We start from the raw sequence: 11,918 nt of genomic DNA on the forward strand, positions 1-11,918 counted from the left end.
TCCACATGACTGCAAATATCACCAGGCCAGGAAATCCGTGTGTTCTCCAAACTACAACTGACAATTTCCAGGTTACATCTCTCTCTCCCGTGCATAGACACACGCACACGCCACAGCAGAGACCACTGGCAGTCTCCATGGGCAACCCTCTGCCTCTGGCCTGAGCTGTCCCAACACCAATAGGGAGCGGGGGGAGGGCTGGGGGTGGGGGCCTCCACGGAGAACACTCTGTAGGTAGGAGTTGCTGTGAGATCAGCTTCACTGGAAATCCTTCTTATCTCCCTGAAATGAAAACCAGGAAGGACATTCCATCCCCACCCACCTCCACCCAGGATGTCCCCAAGGGCTCGGCCTGAGTGGACAAGCTGGCCTGCTCACTAGGGGGCTGGAGACCTGTCAGCTGTCTCTTCCAAAGGCTCCTTAGGTGGTGCCTCTCGTTGAACCGCTTCTGGGGAGAACGGGGTGGGGGGTGTGGGCGGGGCCGTGTGGAGAGTGCTAGGCCAGCATGGCTGGCGGCTCCCAGAAAGGAACCCTCTGAAGCTGTCTCGGTCCAGTGCCCCCTGTCCCAGCGCCATGCTTCTCCCCATCTCGGATTGGGTTTGAATCTACTGGGTCTTGTTTGGTGGGAGACACGATAAGAGCTGGGGACCTTTAAACAGGCAAACGGTGGCAGTGGAAGATGGGGAGGAGTGTGTGCGTGCAAACCCAAGAGTGCTCAGAGCTGCCTACACAAGTGTGCAGCCGTGCATCCACAGACACTGCACTACACACCGAAGACAGACTTCCACCTGCACAAGACCGTTCACAGACACATACGCACGTCTCAGGTGAGCACACAGAGAAGCCCAGTGGTCTGCAGGCGTGTACACACGGAAGTGTACAGATATCCACAAAGTGTCCCAACTACCCGCAGGTGTCCGTTTCCTCTACACAAGGTGTCCCTTGTCCAGGGGCAAATACATTAAGGGGATAGGAATGTGACTTAGGGGTGGGGGGGAAGCACGGCCCCAAGGCGACCATTCCACAGCGTCTCTGGGCTTTGGATGCCCATTGGAGTGAAGAGAGGGACCAAAGAGGGGTCGTGCCCACTTGGCCTAGTTTCTATAAGGAAATCAGGTGGAATGGCCAGGGAAACTAGCTAGGCCAGGCCACCGTGGGGTCAGATTACTCAAGAACTGAGCTGATCTCTCAAGGAGGAACTTGACTTGGGGGCTGGAGGCTGTCAGGGAATGCCTTTCTGGAACGCCTGGGGAAGGGAGCTGGGGGCTGACTCCTAGACTAGAACTTTTTGTTCACCCCAGTCTTTTCCGGCTTGATCTCTCTGCTCTGGCCTCAGGAATCTTGCCAAGCCTCCTCCCGGAACACTGAACCTGTTTCAGATCCGCTCAGCTGGCTGTCTCCCACCACTCAGCCCGCATCCGGGGCGCTGGGGGTCTACGGCCCTGCTCCCCTACTTGGGACCTTTCAGCTTGGACCCAAAAGCACGGCCTGGGGCCTGGGCTCGGAGAGCGGAAGTGTGGCCGGGGAGGGGCCTTGCAGCAGCCAAGGGTGGCCGGCGGCCAGCCCCGCCCCTACCTGTGTAAGCCGATCCGCCGGAGCCTAGCGGATAAAAGCCACCGGGCCGCGGGAGGTCAGCGAGTTCGGCTCCCTCGCGCCCGCCACTAGGTCCAGCCCGGTCCAGCCAGCATGTCCATCCACTTAAGCTCCCAGGTCTTCAGCTCGCGCTCCGCCGCCTTCCCGGGTCGCGGCGCCCAGGTGCGCCTGAGCTCCGTGCTCCCAGGCAGCGGCGGCTTCAGCAGCCGCAGCCTCTACGGCCTGGGCGCCACGCGGCCGCGGGCGTCCGTGCGCTCCAGCCACTGGGGCCCGGTGGGCGCCGGCATCCGCGAGGTCACCATCAACCAGAGCCTGCTGACCCCGCTGCGGATGGACATCGACCCCTCCATCCAGCAGGTGCGCAAGGAGGAGCGAGAACAGATCAAGACCCTCAACAACAAGTTCGCCTCCTTCATCGACAAGGTGAGCGGCCGTACTGTGCCCCAAGCCACGCTCGGGGCCACAACAGTCGCCCCAGAGCCAGGCGCCGGCAGGCCTGGTGCGTTCTCTTTCCGCCAATATCAGGAACTTTTCTCCTTCTCGTGAGCCCTGTGGCTATTTCCGCCCCTCAGTCTCCAAGCCTCCTCTTCCAGACAGCTGCCCAAATCGCCCTGCCTTTTCTTCCCGGGATGTGGGCTTGAGTCTGTCAGGCAGCCCCAGCTGGCCGCTCGCGGTGTCTGTGAGTTGGCTGTGGTTCTTGGCCGATTCAGGCTGGGAGCTCCAGAGACCAGGGCCAGGAGTTTCTCTGGGAGGGGGCTGTGTGGAGTAAGAGATGGGGGTCGGGGGTGGCACACCCCTTCCCAGCTCAGGAGATCCCCCCTCCTCCTCCTGCTCGTGCTGGGGCAGATGCTGAGAATCGAGGGCTAGAAGGAGGGAGGGAGGCTCCCTGCCTCACCTGCCCACCTAACTGGTCCTCCGGTCTCCCTTTGGTAGTGGGAGCCAGTGCCTTGGAGATAGCCACCCCCCCGGGGGGGGAGAACACTGAGAGGCCCAGGGGAAGGGCCATTTGGAAGGGTTTTTTCCTGGATGTTTGGGTCCCACAGGAGTGGGAGTGAGAGAGTGAGAGTTGGGAAGGGGAGGAGCAGACTTGACGGGAGGTCTAGGAGGGGAGCGAAGGGGAGCAGAGTGGAGCTGGATCAGGAGCTAAGGGCTAGCCCAGCTAGGCCCCTCTGGCCAGGGCCTCCTCCCTCCCGGGGTATAGACCTCTCCGGCTTTGATGTAGCTGTCTCTTTCCCCCGCCCCGTGCCCTCCCCTTCACCATTCACACTGTGTACATCCTTGAGGTTCTCTTGAAGCCTCTCCCAGGCCCAGGGTCCTCCCCTGCTGTTGAGCCGCTCTACCTTACTGTCTGCAGCACCCCCTCGCCCCCGCCCCGGTCCTGCTGCTCTTAGTTGCTAGTTTGAGGCCCCAGGCTGAGCATCTAGTAGGTGCTCATTTTACATCGACTTGATTGTAGCATCCTGTCCTGAGACCTCGGAGGAAAGGGCAGGCGGAGAGAGGATCCTGAGGGAGGAGGATCAGACAGGGAAGGGGCAGCCCTTTGGAGAGGGAGGCGGAGAAGGTCCTCTGCAGTGTGGTGGGGGACATAGGTGGGAGGGGACACATTGGGGACCGGATGGACCTGACCCCTGGGTCATGCTCTAAGACACTTAAGACCGAGAGACCTGGAGGAGGGGACCAATGGCTTAGGGGAGGTTGGGGGGAACCGCCCGTGGGAGCATGGGCTGTGCTGGGTGGGTGGAGACCCTCCCAAGCCCAGTGTGGGTGACACAGCCTGCCCCTCGTGAGTTTCCCCCTCTATTTCCCCCTCAGGTGCGGTTTCTAGAGCAGCAGAACAAGCTGCTGGAGACCAAGTGGACCCTGCTGCAGGAGCAGAGGTCGGCCAAGAGCAGCAGCCTCCCCAGCCTCTTCGAGGCCCACATTGCTGGCCTGCGGCGGCAGCTGGACGGGCTGCAGCTGGAAGGGGGCCGCCTGGAGGTGGAGCTGCGGAACATGCAGGACGTCGTGGAGGACTTCAAGAACAAGTACTGGCCCCAGCGCGCTGTGCCCTGGGGCGTCCGCACCCCGCGCCCTGCACCCCTCCCGGCTGATTCTCGGCGAGCCCCGTCTGGGCTTAGCGGTCAAGGGTGTAGCTGCTCAGTGCAGCAACCCCTGAAGGGAAGGCCTTGACCAACACACTCCCTGTCTCTCCTTTCCTCTCTTTGTTCCTGGGGGGCTGCTTCCGAGTCTTCTCACCCGACTTCCTCCCAGGGAGATATCCCCGCTCAGCCCCGACCCGCGCTGTTCGCTTTGGGTGCCTGACTAAGGCCTCAGGACAGGGTTGGACTGAAGGTGTCCTGTGACAGATGTGCTTCAGAATGGGGAGGGCCCTTACAGATTATTCTAGAACAGCCCCTCTGTTTAGATGAGGAGTTAGAGACCCGAGAGATTCGGGGTCCTGATGGAGATCACCTTGCAGGACTTGAGAGTCGGGCCCCTGACTCCTGGGAGGGGACACAGAGCCGACGTGGGACTGAAAGAAGCAAGGAGAGGCGGGATCGCTGTGACCCACGGGAGGGTGGGGGAGGCTGAGGGGTGGCTCGGGTCAGTGCNTGAGTTCTGTGCTCTGCCCTGGAGGTCCATGACTCAGCCGAGCCGGGACCGGAGGCAGAACAAACAAAAAGGCCTCTGTGGAGGGTGCCCACTCCCCTGCTTCCCTAGAGCGACAGTCAACAGCAATAATCCCGCAGCAGGTGGAAGCAGGCAGGTGCAGAGCAGAGAAAGCTCTGGGCAACCAGTGAGCCTCGGTTGTCATGTGTGCGCGTGCGTGTGCACTCACATACACCCTCACTCCAGAGCCTAAGTGTAGAGCACTTGATTGTAGAGCCAGGCTGAGCTCAGGATTGGGGCCGAGGGAGGCCTGGGAAGGGCACAGGGAGGGGCAGCTGCCCAGTGAGGGCCTGTTTGTACCTTCTGGGCTCAGCAGCGTGGTGCTGAGGCGAGAGCGAACAGATGGCCTTCCGGATATTTCCACAACTATTCTATAGAACCCGAGGGAGTGGGGCGTTGGGCGTCTGGGCACCCGGAGGAGCTCTGCCTGCTTCCGTCATAGTTGCCCTGCTGCCCTCCTGTAGTCCTTGGGCACTGCTGCGTTCCTGTTTCTGATGCTTTAAAAAAAAATTCCTACATACATGCTGGGTCAGGCCCAAGTGATCTCTTGCTCTGTGTCCTGAATTGCCAGTGTCCTCCTACAGGTGGGGCTGGATTCTTGGGAGAAGGAGGGATGGGGAGGGGGTGCCCTGTGGAAGCAGGGATGGAGCCAGACCGCCTACTTGGGGTCTGGTTCTTCCCCAGAACTTGGCTGCACCCTCTTCCTGAGTTTGTAAGTTTCCTTGGTGTTGGGCTTCTTCTTTGCCTGCTGAAGGTGGGATTAGGTAGCCGTTAGGGCATGGGGCTAGAGCTAGATGGCCAGGGTTTAAGTCTGGGCTTTGCCACTTAACGTAGTGACTCGACAGATTATGTCCCACTCTGTTCCTCCTGCTGATCATGGTACCGTTGTTACGCGGTTGCTGTGGGGGGTAAGTGAGCTAATCCATGGTTAGCGCCTAGCAGCGCAGACCCCAGTTGAAGTAGTCCCTAAGCACGGCTCTTACTATTGCTTTCTCGCTCCTATGATGTGCAGCTTTCGTCCTATACTTCCTATGAATTCCCTCCTCTCCCCGTTTTCATCCCGTGCCGGGATTCCTAGCCTCAGGAATAGCTATACGGGAAAGTCAGGGCCATTTGGTTGCACAGCTGACACCCATTTTCCCAGGCGTGTCATGAAGGAGGGGTGAAGTCAATGCAGGGCAGGGTTCCACACCTGGATAGGAGGGGGGACAGAGGCAAAGCTGCACCCACACCACGCACCCTCCCTCTCCTGCAGGTACGAAGATGAAATTAACCGTCGCACGGCTGCTGAGAATGAGTTCGTGGTGCTGAAAAAGGTGAGGGGGCAGACAGGCCAGGTGTGGGGGGCATTGTCTGAGAACACATGGGGGGGACCATGTGGCCCTCACACCTGAGCAGTCAGCCAGTAGGGACCTGTGGTACTACAAGAAGGGTGCGATGGGCTCAGAGAAGGAGAAGTCTGGAAGCCAGGCCCTCATACATGGCCTGTCCTGTGTCTGTGTGCACGTCTGGTGAGTTACTAGACTTGTTTTTGGCCTTGAGGAGTTAGAGTTAAGACCAAAAGATGCAGGTTAGTAAGGGAGACTTCAGGCCCAAGTAGGGAAGTGCTCTGTCACAGTCAGAACATTTCACGACGGACAAAGGTTGGCAAACGGCAGGGCTCAAGTATTTGCGGAAGGAATGTGATGGGCTGTCTGAGGCAGAGCGACCTCCCTGTCCCTGGAGAAGCGCAAGCCGAGGTTGGAAGGTCCTAGGAATATCTTAGAGGGCTTGATTTCAGATTCCAATTCAGCCCACTCACTCGGCAACTCAGTGTTCATGGCCCATCCACATGAAGACAACCTGCCCCAGGGTGCATTTAGGAACTTTGGGGATGAATAAAAGCGGGCCTTACCCACTGGAGTTTGGGCACAGGAATGTGTGGCTCCCCAGGGTCACCTGGGCTTGCACTGTTATCTGTGGCTTACCTGTGTCACAGTCCCCTAAGCTGCATTTAGGCTGGAGAGCCTCCTTGTCTGCAAGCCTTATCCTGCAGTCTGAAGGATTTTGTGCTCTCCTCTTTCATAAGACGTTGAGGCTCACAGAGTTGAAGTGGTTTGTTCAAGGTCACATGGCTAGGAGGTGGTAGAGCCAGGGCTGTGTCCAGGCCACCAGCCAGGAACTGGTAGAGTGCCAGGTTTGGGGCTGCAGGCTGCTTTGGGCTACCAGTGCTGGGAAGGCAGGCACCAGTACGGTGCCTAGAATGATGCACAGAGATGATGTTCCTCGCGTAGCCTGGGAGGGCCCAGCAGAGGAATCTCCTATGGCCAGGTCGCACAGTCTGGAGAAATGGTATGTTTTTTGGTGGGGCCCTGGTGTTTGAGCCTGTGGGTTGGACAGTGCTGGCTTGCTCCCATTCCGCTAAACGGTCTGTGTATGAAGCCGTGGCGTCTCTCTACCCCTTTTCGCCACCTCCCACGCCCCAGGACGTGGACACTGCCTACATGAACAAGGTGGAGTTGGAGACCAAGTTGGATGCCCTGAATGATGAGATCAGCTTCTTCAAGACCCTCTACGAGACGGTGAGAACCTGGGATGTGGGAGCCACGTCATGTCTTCCGTGTCCTAACCCAGGGGCTTACCGTCTGCCTCTGGGCTGTCTGGGTGTGTGTTGAGTGTGTGCGCACACACTTATCTTCTTCTTTATCTTTTCAGGATTCAGGAATCCATGGTGGGCAGACAGTTTAGGAGGGGCTGAGGGTAGCAGAGCAGGGTGGGGTCAGTTAGGATTGGCCTTCCTGATACATGGGATCACTGTTAGGAGGGGTGTTGGGAGGGAGGGCTTGGAAGGAACCAGGAGGATGTCTAGGGATCCCGGGCTGTGACAGAGATCAGAGGTGGGCTGGGTGGGCTGGGCAGGCGGTCAGGAGAGACTGGAGTGCCTAGGGGTTTATGCCCAGAGGGACGGGATGGGTGGCCTCCTACCAACAGGCCACTCTGCCTGCCCCTGTGGTCTCTTTCACTCCTTCTTCCCCTGCCTTGGGCTTTCAGCGATTTTTCCGTTTGGGGATGTAGAACCTCTCCACTCCTATCAGTGGGAGTCTCTGGCCTTCAGCAGAAGATAGGATAGCCAGACATCTGGCAGGGCTGGTCTGGGACTTTATTATACATGAGATTAATTATAGACCAGTTCTCAACTCCTTTCAGTCTGGCTTTTGTGAACGTCCAGCCTCCATTAACCCCTCAGTGAATTTCCACGTGTGTTAATGCAGGGGCTGGCTTCTTAAGGTGTCCTACAGGTGTTCTGATCTCTGCTCAGGCCTTCATGCGTCTGTTGCATGTTATATATATGCGTGTCTCTGTATATATATGTGTGCATACATATATGTATACGTGGATTTAATTATTTTCCTCTCATTATGAAAGAAATACATGCTCATGGCCAAAAATCCAGAAAATCAAGTCAAGCACAAAACTGAAAACAGGTCATTTATCTGTGTTCTTATCATCTTGATATCTACCTTTTCAGACTTTTTCTGTGCCTGTACACACAGATTTAGAAATATATATTTTAATAGAAATAGGAGCATATTTTTTTCATGTAATGGTGTATCATGGCTATACATACAGCCATATCATCAATTTTTTTAATTTTAGTTTTTTAACGTTTATTTATTTTTGAGAGACAGCATGAGCAGGGAGGGGGAGGGAGGGAGACACGGAATCTGAAGCAGGCTCCAGGCTCTGAGCTGTCAGCACAGAGCCCAATGCTGGGGTTGAACTCAGGAAACACGAGATCATGACCTAGGCTGAAGTTGGACGCTTAACTGACTGAGCCACCCAGGCGCCCCATCACATCATCAGCTTTGAAGGCTGGAGAGAGTTCCGTTATAGGGTGGGATATTTTGTTTCACCTGCCCCCTAGTGATCTGCTTCACAACTGAGCTCATGCCACACCAAAGCTCACAGAAGGAGCAATTACAGCTCATCACATTCTGTCACTTCGTTATCTGCTGGAATCCCATCAGACTCTTACTGAGAAGTTACTAATGGGCTCCCTTGGCTGCCAGGGGTGGGCGGGCTATTTAGCAGGTGCTGGGTCTGTGCCTTCTCGCCGCCTGGTGACTCGCACCCACTCTGACCTCTTCTCCCTTTGCCTTCCCCTAGTGTGAGGGGCGGGGTCCCGGGATGGATGCCGGAACAGGGATGGGTCCTGCCCCAAGTCCTGACATCCCATCTGGTCCCCGCAGGAGTTGGCGGAGCTGCAGTCCCAGATCTCGGACACGTCCGTGGTGCTGTCCATGGACAACAGCCGCTCCCTGGACCTGGACGGCATCATCGCCGAGGTCAAGGCCCAGTACGAGGACATCGCCAGCCGCAGCCGGGCTGAGGCCGAGTCCTGGTACCAGACCAAGGTGTGAGGCTGCTGAGGGTCCTCTTTTCTTCCTGGCAGGGTCCTTGGTGGCAGCTTCCCTTACTCCTCGCCTGTCTCAAGCCTCTAGGGTGTGGGTCCCAGTGTCCTGGCAGGCACCAGTGGTTAAGTCTATGGTACTCGCCAGTGCCCTGGGAAGAAGAAGATGTGAAGGCCAGGTCCCTCCCCAGGAAGAGATCCCAGCCAGATGGGGGGACAGGGTAGAGGAACTTGAAGCACAGAGAGGTTAAGTAATTTGCCTAACCCCACATAGCTAGTAGATGGAAGGGTAGGGACTAGATCCTGGGTCCTAGGTCTCCAGACCAGAGAGGTTTGATCAGTGCACATGCGGTATGGAGACTGGGTGGCTGACTATGCAGGTGCTGAGGGAGTGTGGGGGGGTACACCAGTGTTCTGGGGTAGGGAGCCTGAGGCAGCATTTAAAGCAGCTGAGGGATGTCTCTGGCGAGATAGGGAGTCATCCACGGGACATGGGCGAGAGCACAGGATTGCCAACAAGGTGACCTGGGTTCAGACTTGCTGTATGATCCTGGGGCAGTGGCTTCCATTCTCCAGGACTCATTCTTCCCATCTGCAGAATGGGTGCTGCTGATGTTTTTAATAAGTGTGTTTTTAATAGGGGTTTAACAGGTGAGGATCTCAGACATCAAGTGATTCTCCAGCTGGTGGGATACGATGGGATGGGTGGAGCCCCAGGATCAATGGGGTTGGGCCCCAGGGAGCCAACTTTGCCCTTCCTATCCCGAAAGGGAGGGAAGCAAACCCCTGTACACCCCACTGCCTGAGAAGCTCGCTTGCTGGCAGGGTGTGAAGATTGCTGGGGGTCAGAGCGTGGCTTCTTGGGAGGTCTCGTCACTCAGAACCTTGGGCCTTCGTTGGATGGGACAAGGGAGAAGTCCCCTGTAATCTCTGACCACCTTCCCACCATATGTCTTTGTGCGGCCCTGCAGTTTGAGACCCTCCAGGCCCAGGCTGGGAAGCATAGGGATGACCTCCGGAATACCCGGAATGAGATTGCAGAGATGAACCGTGCCATCCAGAGGCTGCAGGCTGAGATCGACAGCATCAAGAACCAGGTGGGAACAAGCCCTCTTCCCTGCTCCTCCCTGTTTCTTGGGGTACGTGAAGGGCGGCCACCTGAGAACAAGCTCTCCCACCCCGAGGCTGGTGCAGCTCAAGTCTCGCGGGCCCCACGAGATCTCACAAGCCCACGTGAAATCTCCAGGACAGGACTTTCATGGCCAGTTCCTGGCTCCGACCAGAGGGAGGAGAGGAGTCCTAGCTGGACATAGAGCCTGTGGCGGGACACTCAGGCTGCCCAGCCCGAGAAAAGCCACCCTTCGTTACCAAGTTGGTACTGAGCACTCTCCTTGCGCCTCGCTCTGGGTGCAACGTGCCGTACCTGGGGGCTCGCAGTCTGCGGGGATTCGAGGGACAGAGTCCAGCAGATACCCTAGTGTGGCTCACAAGGTCCTGTCCCTCACTCCCTACCACTCACTGCCTCTCACTGTGCTCCAGCCACACTAGCCTGCTTCCTGCATCTTGCGTTTGCCAGACGCATTCATGCTTCAGGGCCTTTGCACTTGGTGTTCCCTCCTCTCGGAATGTGGCTCTCCCAGCTCAGCACACGGCCACCCCTTCGTCATCCCTGGGGTTTTGGACACAAGTCCCCTTTACAGAGGTGGCTTCCTCAATAGCCAGCCACTCTGTCAGCAGTGTTTTGGAAGCTCCCCGAAACATCTATCACTCTCTGGTTTTCTGTCTTATTCATTAAGTGGTTGACTGTCTCCCACCCCCACTGAAATATAAATAATGCGCCCATGCCGGGGCACAGGCTTCTGAGACAGGCTGAAGGGAGGGTGTGCTGTGTAGCCAGCAGGGGATAGGTGTTGAGGAGGGGGTGGGGCAGCTCTCCCCCAAGGTGTGGGGACAGACAGGGCATCGAAGCCCTCGGCAGGTGTCCTCAGTGGGGAGGCAGGGCATGTAACTGGTGCTACAGCTCCAATGAGCTCATTTCCAGATTGAGCTGGGGGGACGGGAGGTGGGGGTGATTTACCCAGAAAGGCCGGCCCCTCGGAGCCCTGCAGGCCACTTGACCCGAGGGTGAGGGCGGAGGCGGGCTCCTGGCACAGATGCAGGACTGTGCACCGCTGGCAAAGCCAGCCAGCTTCCCGGCCAGGAGGGGAGGCACAACATGACGTGTGCCGGCTTCCCAAGTCCTGTAGCTTCTCCCACGTCTGGTTCTGCTCTTGTACAACACGGCAGAGCCGGGCCCCGGCGTTGGGGTGACCACCATCGAGGGGCCCAGAGGCAGCCAGGTGGCCCTGGCCAAGGGGGCACCAGTGGGATAGGGAAGGGCACTGACGGGTGGACAGGAGAGGGCCTCCTGGGAGGATCCAGGGTCATCGGGAAGGCTGGCGGAGGGGCAGGGCTCACTGGAGACCAGGGAGGGTCTGAGGACAGAGAGTGGCCGGTGAGGAGGCAGGGGGAGTGCTGGGCTGCTGGGGGGGGAGGAAGCGGCGGCTCTGGTCCATCATGAATCCAACCAACCTGGCGCAAACCAGGGGGCTGTTGATCAGACATTTTGGGTCTGGGGGTTCTAAGTAGTGTCCCTTTGCTCCAAATCCCCCTGACCTGGACCTGTTTTGAAGACGGGTTTTGTTCTGGCCAGCTGCCTGAATCCTGGGGACTCAACGAAGATCCTGTGGCTCTGGATCTCCTCCGGCTGGGGAATGGAGGGACGGGCATGTGTGAATCCTAATAGCATTTATTAATGATAGTGATCATAGTAAGTGGTAACAAGTGTTGGCAAGAACGTGGAGGGAAGGGTACCCTGGGCACTGTTGGTGGGAACGTACATTAGCACAGCCACTGTGGAAAACAGTATGGAAGTTCCCCCCAAAACTAAAAATAGAACCACCATACAATTCAGCAATTCAATTTCTGGGTATATCTCCAAAGGACATAAACTAACCGTCTCAAAAAGACACCTGCACCCTTATCTTCATTGCAGCATTTTTTACAATAGCCAAGACATGCAACCAACCTAAATTGTCCATTAATGGATGAATTAATAAAGGAAATGTGATATTATATATATTATATTACATGTTATATAATACATTATTATATTATAATACACATCACACATTACATATTATATGTTACATATATAATAATACACATAACATATATAATATGTTACATATTATATTTTATATTATATTATATTATTCAGCCACAAAAGAGAATATTACTCAGCCAT

General features: G+C 56.7%; 1 protein-coding gene across 2 annotated transcripts in view; it reads left to right on the top strand.

The window, feature by feature from the left end:
* The window catches only part of KRT7 (keratin 7), a 17,996-nt gene that overhangs the window by 1,457 nt on the left and 4,621 nt on the right, over window positions 1-11,918 (top strand). The window contains exons 2-8 of one of the 2 annotated variants that reach the window (XM_077753441.1): window positions 660-827; window positions 1,337-2,016; window positions 3,406-3,617; window positions 5,498-5,558; window positions 6,708-6,803; window positions 8,472-8,636; window positions 9,604-9,729. In XM_077753441.1, coding sequence (XP_077609567.1) covers window positions 1,687-2,016; window positions 3,406-3,617; window positions 5,498-5,558; window positions 6,708-6,803; window positions 8,472-8,636; window positions 9,604-9,729 — 990 coding nt within the window. In that variant the 5' untranslated portion in view covers window positions 660-827; window positions 1,337-1,686. Of the gene's footprint in view, window positions 1-659; window positions 828-1,329; window positions 2,017-3,405; window positions 3,618-5,497; window positions 5,559-6,707; window positions 6,804-8,471; window positions 8,637-9,603; window positions 9,730-11,918 lie in introns of those variants that run through there. The other variant, XM_077753442.1, reaches the window with a different exon arrangement.

This window comes from Crocuta crocuta, unplaced genomic scaffold (assembly GCF_008692635.1).
Source record: "Crocuta crocuta isolate KB4526 unplaced genomic scaffold, BGI_CrCroc_1.0 scaffold30, whole genome shotgun sequence".
NCBI classification, from domain to species: Eukaryota; Metazoa; Chordata; class Mammalia; order Carnivora; family Hyaenidae; genus Crocuta; species Crocuta crocuta.